Genomic DNA, 10,000 nt, shown 5'->3' with positions numbered 1-10,000 from the left:
GTGGTGGTGGTGGAGGGCTTGGCGGTGATGCGTGGTGCTGATGGCGTGGTAGTGGTGGTGGTGACAGTTGCTGATGTGGACGAAGTCGTGGTCGCCATGTTGCTTCGTCGCTTGTTGACTTGACCGCACAACCTTATTTGCTTTTCAAAAAAATAAAAAATTATGCTTTTCAAGCTTCTATTTTCACGTTTTCTTAACTTGTTAAAATAACGCTTTTCCCGCTGTTGGTTTGACCAATGGGAAACAGTTGCCAACGGCTACTTGATGAAAAATAGTCCAAAAATATTCTAATTTCCTTTAAACTATTCAATTACAACAGTTGGATTCTGTTATATCGACGAATTGCATAGAATTAGGTCTGTTCTTCGTAGAATTTGCTTATATTTATAAGAATTTAGTGGATGTAATAAGATCACAGTTGACGATGAATATCTGAGTTGTCATACGTATCACAAAACTGTCGTGTAATTGTCAAACAGAATTAAAAATGTTCTCTTCTTTCTTTCTTGACTTAAAACACGGAAGATATGTCTCAGAGTATTTTTTCTTCTTCTTAATTTACACCATCAGATAAATATGAACCAACAGGATTCTATTTATTTAAATTTTCGAATGTCTACGTATAGAGAGATTACTTGGTGGGTGAGTGACGACGACGACATTCGAGTTTGCAGGAAAAAACGACAATAGCGGACGGTTTGGCGGGAAGATCACAGGGATGGTTGATACAACTAGTCACTAAACTACTAATCACTCAACGGCAGTCCTTTCTCGGACGTTTTTAATTGTCAGTCCTAAGTGTGGGGGATTTATCCACGTTTTTTCACCCCTAAAATATTCGTCTCTTGGGGGGAAAGGGGAGGAAAGGAACATAGATTGCTTCTCCTTGTGTGTGTGCGTGTGTGGACGGACTGACCACACGATACCTGGAAGACGTCGAGGTGGGGTGCGTTTGGTTAATTTTTTTTTTTTTGGCACTTGGGATGAAAACACACACACGCGCACACATACACACAGTCCTGAATATTTATCAAAGAAGTCACTGTGCAGGACAGAAGCTCTGCTTGCTCACAAAAACACCCAAGTTCAACGCGGAAGAGACGTAGAGGAAGATGACTTCAAATGCTCATTTCTTCATATTGCAAAAAGGCAGTACACACACATATATATTCTTCTTTCTTTGCAGGCAATATTTACGCTATGATAATTTCAGGCAAAATGTGGCCGGTTGCAAAATAAATGTAGTTTGGACATTCAGGGGCAGCAGTGTTGATATGCGCAAATCAGAGTGCGTTTCATAATTTGTAAACAACGTACATCTGGCATCAGCCGTCGAAGACGCGTCGACACGATTCTTTAAAAAAATGTCGACAGTTGACTGATCCAGTTCTCTTGGCAATATCACGGGTACACCTGCAAAAGAAAAGAAAAGAAAAAACATTAATCATATTACAAAAAAGTCCTTAAAGAAAGAAAAAACATAAATGCTATATTACATAATTAGGTATAATGTAAAGGTTACACGCCGTTGCTTTCGACTCTACGTTACCTTCTATATTCGCTACTGAAACGCTCGACGCGAGCGGTAAGTTGAACATATTTAACTTTATCACAGTGTCTGTTTGATGCTATAAAGTCATCGTTGTAATCGCTAGCTAACTAAGACGCTTGTTAAAAGCAAATAAAATCAGCGCCCTGTAAATGAAGCTTAACGGTTATATTAAAATGTCAATGGGCGTTGTAAATCCTAACGGTCACACAATGCCAAAAAATAAACCGATAATAAATAACCAAACAATATATATTCAAATAAATGAATAAATAAATAAATGAAAATGAAATAATATATAAATCCAATTACATAATGTTTTCATGTTTCTCTGGATGTTTTATGTTTTTTTTCAAATGAATGTGATTCTTCATTAAGCCATAAATGTATAAAAATTGGGTGTCACATCTCACTGCATCATGTCTGCCGGAATGTGATATAATTTTAATTCTTAACTGAATAAATTCGTCTGAAGGCTGCCCAAATGGAAACATAGTTGTATTATCGACACCAAGGGATTAGCATTCCGTTTTCTTCCTCCTTTTTCTTATTCCTGATTACCTTGATCCCGTTTTCTATGACGTGGGATTAACACGCCTTAAACTCGATTAGAATTATTTTTGAATTAATCTCGATTAACTTCTTGCTAGAATATTTTCATATATTGGTCGCTGATTTGATCTGTCACCGGCTGATTTTCATCGAGATGACACTGAAAAAGAAAACGGGAATAGGTGAAACTGAAAAAATGGGAAGAGAGATGAAACTGGAAAAAAACGGGAATATTGAGCCATTACCCTTTGTTATTTATTTTCATTTATATATTTCATTATTCTTTTGCCCATTCATTAAACTGCAAATAATCAATGGCTATTTGACCAATCTACTTGCAATTAAAGACATATTTTAGCGGACATGCAAAACATAATGTTCCTTCACGTTTAATTCCTATTATGTCGACAACATGAGCTTCTTGAGTTCTTGCGTGCCTAATCATTACAAATCCAGTCTCCAATCAATAGACAACATACCAATCATCTTTACCAGATTCATTTCCATCCCTGGATGTCGTCAGTCGATTTTATTCTTCCCTATGCACTCCCCATTCCCCCCACCCCCAGCCCTCTACTCCATCCTCCTCTGCTGTCAACTCTTCGTCAACCTTAGTCTATTTCCAACCTCCGCTCTAATCGCGATTATCGTCATTTAGAAGTAAATGTGGTCCTGATTACGTCACCATTTCCACCTCCTCCTCCTCCTCTTCCACCTCCTCCACCACGAAACCTTTACTCAATTGAACGACCTAATTCTCTCTCTCTCTCACACACCTTCCCTCCCTCTCTCCCTCTTCTCTCTTTCTCTCTCCCTCTCTTTTTCCGTTCTCTCACTTCCATTTTCTCTCTCTTCTCTATAATTCTATTTTCTCTCATCTCTCTACTTTCCATGTCTCTCCAACTTCTCTTTTTTCCTTCCTCTTTTCTTCCTCTTTCTTGTCTCCACCCTCCGTTTTCCACTCTTTCTTGCTTCTCTCCTCTCTCTCTTCTTCCCTCTCTTTATCTCCAAACATTCTCTTTTTATTCCTCTCTCTCCTCTCCTCTTCAGCCTTCTTTATTTCTCCTCCTAATTATCATTTCTCCCTTCCCTTCCTTTCCCTTCCCTTCCGTCCAGTTTCCTTTCTCCTTTTTTCCTTCCCTTCCTCCTCCTCCTCCTTCTTCTTCTTCTTCTCTTTCCTTTCTTTCCCTCTCCTTCGGACTTCCTCCACCTCCTCCTCCTCCTCCTCCTTCTTCTTCTTCTCCTTCCCTCCCTTTCCCCTTCCATTTAAATTTCTCCTTTCTCCTTCGTCTCTCCTTCCTCTTCTCTTTCCTTTCTTTCCCTCTCCTTCGGACTTCCTCCACCTCCTCCTCCTCCTTCTTCTTCTTCTCTTTCCCTCCCTTTCCTCTTCCATTTAAATTTCTCCTTTCTCCTTCCTCTTCTCTTTCCTTTCTTTCCCTCTCCTTCGGACTTCCTCCTCCTCCTCCTCCTTCTTCTTCTCCTCCTCCTTTCCCTTCTCTTCCGGTTCTCCTCACCCACTCGTACCCTGCGCTGGCGTGACCTACCGCCATTTTTCGGGCCCTCGTTACGTCATCTTGGCTCGTTCCCCTAACCCCTCCTTGCCCCTCCCCCTCCCTTTCCTCCCCCTCCCTCCCTTCCCCCCTCCCCCACCCCTACCCTCAACCTCCTGCCCTTCCCCCCTCGCCCCCTCTCGACTGTTTGGTAGAGCTCGCATATGAATATATATATTTTTGCACTGAAGATGTAATATACGAAAGCGCTCTGCTTCGTTAGTTTCTTTTTCCAAGTGGTCTACTTTGCATATATATATATATATATATATATATATATATATATATATATATATATATATATATATATATATATATGTAGGCCCCACCCCGCCCCGAAGGGTTTCCGACCGAGCCAGCCCCCCCCCCTTTAACTAAACTTTAATTATAAACTTAATCGAACAAGGTCAACCTCAGTCATCCCGGAAACAAAGTTTAACAGGCTTATCATGACCACGTCACTGACGTCACACGAGTGACGTCACACACCAGTGACGTCACATATCTATGACGTCTCGCAGGTCATGTAACGCTACTCGAATGCACACAATTTTTCTAACTGTCGCCAGGCGATTTTATTCAGGTGAGGTAATTAGAAAAGTAGGTTTTCCACATAAACTAGATTAACTTAACTAGGGAATCCTATGGCAGTTATCTGGATCCAGTTCACATAACAAAACTGTCATACAGGTAACCAGTTTGGTCTCGTACATCTTTGTCACAGTGCCAGGACTGTGACGTCATCGATGACGTCACAGCCACTTGGTCCTCTCCACCAATCACCGACTGCTGATCGTATTACGGTTGTCACAGATTTTCGTTCACGGTACAAAGTCAAGTCACAGTTCCCAAAACTTTTCGTTCGGGTACATGGATGACAAGGTCTTCTGGAGGAACCTTTCTGAGAATAGCGGCAGGAAAGCATTGGTGGACTAAAAACGCATCGAGTTGTTGTGGTTTGGGAGAAATAGATTATTATCGGAGGAGTTTGGGGTCAGATGAATACTATCGCCTGAAGACAGCCAGAATAAAAACAATAAATAAAATCTGAATTCAGGTGAATCTTCTCCAGCCTTCTATCAGTCAAGTAGTATCTGAAAAAAGATAAAAGAAAAAAAAATCTTATAAATGATCAAATACACATTGACTGGCGTTAAATTCGATCATAAACAAAGAATAAACGATTGTATATTTAGTGAAAGGTATCAGACACTACAACTGGTTTATGTATTTCATGTAATGGATTACAAATGATAATTTATGTAATTCATTACAGTAATTAATCACGTCAGTTTCTGACAGCCAGTTCATAGAATAACTGATTTATATAATTGAAAGCCTATGTGTGTCTATATTAATAAAATCAGTTCGTTAATTTGGTTCATGTTTACAAAATTTGGTTGTTCTTATGGGCTGTATTTCACCAGCTATTCTATCCTACTGACAGCTAGTTCATGTAAATCAGTATAATTGCAAGTTCATCCCTGGTGGCAATTACAATGTAATTGCTTTCAAGGTTCAATTAAGAACGAGAGTATTTGCAATTTCAAGCCTACTTGCAAAGCAAGACTTCCGGTGGGTACGGAACTCGTTTCAAAGCCTTTGTCAAGACGTATGAAGCATCATCACACATCACTATACCTGTCACGTCACGGGACTATGGGAAACGGCGATGCAGTCTACATACATACCACATCATGAAGGGTACGTTCAATTCAAATCACATCACACTGATCATCCTTAGTCACAACTTCCGTTCACATCACACTCCATCGTAACACTATCATACGTTCTCACACACGAGGAGACACGGAGGAGAAACACACAGACCTCTACCGAATGCTTACAGTTTCCCTACTGAAGCAGAATGCGCGGTCCGCGGCTTTATATATACACGAGGGCTTCCGTCGATCTTCACCACCCACTCCTCCTCCCCCTCCTCCACCACCACCGTCTCCTCTTACCAGACACAGACGCCAATGCAGTTGCTACTGTGCATTGGCACCAGTGACAGGTTGGCATCAAAGACATTAAATATACTGACACCAAAACCAGTACAATGATACTACTTAAAGCAATACAATGAAACAACTGACACCAATACAGATGTCACTAAGCTATACACTGACATCACTAAGACATCAATGCAGACACCACTAACAGCACTGCAGACACTAACGACAGCAATGCAGATGCCACTTACGGGAACATGTTGGAACCAGTGCCAACAGTACACTGGTACCCGTGACAACAATACACTGGCATCAACACAACTTCCCTTCCGTACCAAATGGTACCATTCATTTTATTCTGGTTAACGTTAACTGATCTTATAAATTTCTATGGTACCCCCTTTTTGTACCCTTGATGTACCATATATAACTGAACAACTTTTATTATACTATAGTCATATATATATATATATATATATATATATATATATATATATATATATATATATATATAGATGTATATACACACACACATTGAATGGTCCCTAGTGCAGATATTAATCTTTTTTTCAGCCACATTAACTTTTCACTTTAATTCCATGTCATCACAATCGAGACTGACAATGCGCTCGACGGAGACATATGCGGAAACTGATACGTAGTGAAGCCAAGGACTCGAACTCAGCTCAGACGTATATATATATATATATATATATATATATATATAAATATATATATATATATACATATATATATATATATATATACGTGGGGGCACATGTATGAGCATTCCTGCAATCGCTTAGATAATTTACCTATTAAACGCAGACGAACAAGTTGATAAATAAACAGATAAATAACCTAAAAATACAAGATACCCATTCAGCAAGGTACAAGTATGTCGGACACTACAACCAGAAATATGTCCTCCAATTACAAGAAAGAATCAAACACAAACTGCCAGTGTTACTCATAAAAAAAAAAAATATATATATATATCCATTTTCTAGAATTTCATGTCTATAATTTCTCGCCTTTGGTAAACTAGTGGTCACTTTTACGTCATAGTAAAACTTTGATAAACTAATAGTTTTCTCTAGAATCGAATGTGCAATATCACTTCTCCCACGATGCCTCACACCCACCGAAGCTCCACGAAACGTCTCATCGATTATTTACTGTACCGTCTCCTGCCTCTCTCGATTTATGTGCCATTAACCCACTTTGCGGGTGATAAGGTTTAACTGCTTTGCCTCCCTTGACTTATGCGGCGCTACTTCGCGTTGCGGATAATTTCGCACAGGCCTCTCAATCTCGAATGATGCGGATAATGTGCCCTGACCCTGATCTGCGGGTAATAGAGTCCTTTAACCCCCACCCCCGCACATCGATTTATGCGACATTAATCCGATGTGCAAACAGCGTCGCATAAGCTCCGTGCCTCCCTCGACTTGCGCCGAATCCCCTCCCATCGCCCGCGATCTTTCACCCCAGCATGTGCAGGTGGACAGAGTTGTTGTACGTGCACCTGGCCAGAGATGCAACTCTCTCTCTCTCTCTCTAGACAACAGGAAGTGAGATAAAGGAGAATGGCTGGCATACCTGGATGTCGGGTGTCTATTCGCTTCAAAGAAATTTGCTCGTCTTTAATTAATTTCTTACTGCAGAAAGCATATATGCATTCTCTCTCCCTCACACACACACACACACACACACACACACACACACATACACACACACACACACACACACACACACATATATATATATATATATATATATATATATATATATATATATATATATATATATATATATATATATATATATTCCCAACTGGGGCACTTGTTCTAGCAAGCTATCCAAATGGCTTGTGGAAATGTTGTCACCGTTTGTGGGGTAGTTTTCCAGCTTCCATATAAGACATTCAGAGGGTTTCATCACGAAAATTATGAATGGCAGAGTCTTAGGACGTAGAATCCTAAGTCTTGATATTGTTATTATTATTATCATTATTATTATTATTTATTTATTTATTTATTTTGAACGTGTGTCTTCATGACGTTTTTGTCCTTCTTAGGATTCAAGCTGTCACCGTTCCAGGACAAATTCCCCTTTCCGGTCTCAGAAATCATCGCTCTACTTCAGACTTGTGTTTCATCAAGCGTCTTTTCATTTCATTTTTTTTTTACAGACAAAAATAGGGTTGAAGGACGGGCTCTAATCCTTTTCCTCTTTTGGCCGATCGTTACATCAGTGGTTCCCAAACTATCTTACCTGACGCAATTACCCTTTTTGCTTCCAGTAGACCCGCACGCCCCCACTCTCTCTTTTGTTTATGTGGAATGATTCTTGTATCTATTTCTTAGCATTGTTCAGGAAAACAGATTTCTGTTTGTATCAAATTTTAATAATGAAAGCCACTCAAACAAATGATAGTACATTCCAGAGACATTTTTCTAAGTAACTAAAAACGAAACATTTGGTTCAAAGGGAGCGAAAAAAAAAAAAGTTTAAACATCATCAAATTGTGGTTGGTATCGGTGACGTGTCCAAAACGTGTAAGGAGAACTAGCTTAATAGAAAACGGGTTGGAGTGACTGCTATAATTATACCTTGCATGTATGTAATGGCAGATATTTGTTCTTTGAATGATTTTATTATTCTAATTAAACAAATATTTTTTAGCAGATGACTTCACGCCCCCCCCCTTGTATTCTCCTCACGCCTCCTTAGGGGGGCACGCCCCCCTAGTTTGGAAACCACTGCTTTACATGAAGAACTTTGAAATTGTTCTTCTTCCGATAACAAACCCTCATGCATGTTGATGACATTTTCACTCTTTGGGAAGAAGTTGAGGTCCCTTTGATGACTTTTTTTTTATCAACTTAAGCAATTAGCATCCAATCTCAAATTCAAGGTTGAATGGAAAGAAGAGGGTAGGATTCCTCTTTCAGGCATGATAATTATCAGGAATAGAAATGGGTTTGTCTTTACGATTTATAGAAAAAAAACAAAAACAAAAACAAAAACAGCCAGGCAGTCATCTTCATTTTCTAGTCACCATCCATATGGCGTCAAAAGAAGTGTAGGCTACCCTCGGATCTTCTTCTTCGAGTATTTAGAATGTGTAGCCCCAAATTTTTAAATAAAAAGTTAAATTCTGTCAGGTCCCAACTATCTAAATTAGCTTGCCTTCTGTGGTTCCTGAATAAAGCCCTCAGCCAGCCCAGAACGAGTTTTTTTTAAACATCCAATCCAGTACCACCCAACAATTCGTCCACAAAAGTTCCCTAATTATCCAAGCTGGGCGCGTTCCTCGATGCGTTCCGCTTAAGTTTGGCCGCGGTTAGCGCTCCCAAACTATTAAAGCAATATAGGTACCGGTATAGTATGTGACCTACCTTTAGGATGTGGCTTACGAATTTTTTCAGTTGTAGAGTATGTGGCCTATCGGAATTTTATTTCGGTATGAGCCTCCTGTCTCTTAAGTTTTAATTGTTTGGGAGCGCTAACCGCGGCCAAACTAAAGCTGAATGCACCGAGGAACGCGCCCAGGTCTGCCAGTTATTACCTTTTCCGAATCATTTAATCCCATGGCCAAATTTCTTCCCAAAGAAGATATACAATTAATTCACAATTACCAAAATACCATAAATAAAAAAGTAGTTAACGCTTATCAGAAGTTGAAGGAAGAACACAAACATAGCCATGCCGAATGTTTATACACAGAATTCACCATTAAACACCAACTTAGAACTTAACTCGTTTGACACTAGTTTTGGCAAGAAGTGGCCCTGTCATCATTCCTCTTCGAAGGACATGGGTGAAGAGTGAAGTACTATCGGATCTAACTAGCTTAAGATCAAAGTCACTATCTTGTTCATTCAGTCTGCTAATCAGATGAACGTTATTTTTGACATGAGAAGAAATTGCACCTACCAAAGGACTTAAAATAGTGACAAGTCATTGTGATGGTTTTGTAAATGACGGACTTGATGGAACTAATAATGGGTCTGGCTGGTTAACCAGATTTATGCTCTAATCAATCCACAGTGAAATGGACATGGTGGAAAATTGTAAAAAAAAAAAAAAAAGAAAAAAAAAAAAAACTACGATTAAACGATGTTTACTGCTTCCAAAGGGTTCTTAATGTTTTTTGTATGGGTTTTATTATCCACTAATAATATATATATTTTTTTCAACAAGGCACCGAGTACGTCGCGCTAGGGCCTTTCTTTGGCCGATGCAACGTCCACCTTTATTATGTCACATCTTTCTCTGCGTACAGATACCTGGTTATCGACTATAAAACATAGTCTGTGTGATTCCACTTTAACGTAATTATCTACCACAAATTGCTGAAAAAAAGCATGCGACTGATTGGCTGAGAGCCC

General features: G+C 39.4%; 1 protein-coding gene across 11 annotated transcripts in view; it reads right to left on the bottom strand.

Moving 5' to 3' along the window:
* The window catches only part of LOC143039425 (cytosolic carboxypeptidase 1-like), a 193,043-nt gene that overhangs the window by 103,690 nt on the left and 79,353 nt on the right, over positions 1 to 10,000 (bottom strand). For 7 of the 11 annotated variants that reach the window (XM_076209461.1, XM_076209453.1, XM_076209456.1 and 4 more), the window contains 2 exons: positions 1,318 to 1,413; positions 1 to 140 (listed from right to left, as the gene is read on the bottom strand). The exon at positions 1 to 140 is cut by the window's left edge and continues 332 nt beyond it. In XM_076209461.1, coding sequence (XP_076065576.1) covers positions 1 to 140; positions 1,318 to 1,326 — 149 coding nt within the window. In that variant the 5' untranslated portion in view covers positions 1,327 to 1,413. Of the gene's footprint in view, positions 1,414 to 2,110; positions 2,256 to 5,481; positions 5,523 to 10,000 lie in introns of those variants that run through there. The other 4 variants (XM_076209452.1, XM_076209455.1, XM_076209463.1 and 1 more) reach the window with 4 other exon arrangements.

The sequence above is a fragment of the Oratosquilla oratoria genome, chromosome 26, assembly GCF_046742065.1.
Source record: "Oratosquilla oratoria isolate Oo_2021 chromosome 26, ASM4674206v1, whole genome shotgun sequence".
NCBI classification, from domain to species: domain Eukaryota; kingdom Metazoa; phylum Arthropoda; class Malacostraca; order Stomatopoda; family Squillidae; genus Oratosquilla; species Oratosquilla oratoria.
Note: the sequence above shows the minus strand (reverse complement) of the source record. Positions and strands in the feature narration are given on the sequence as shown.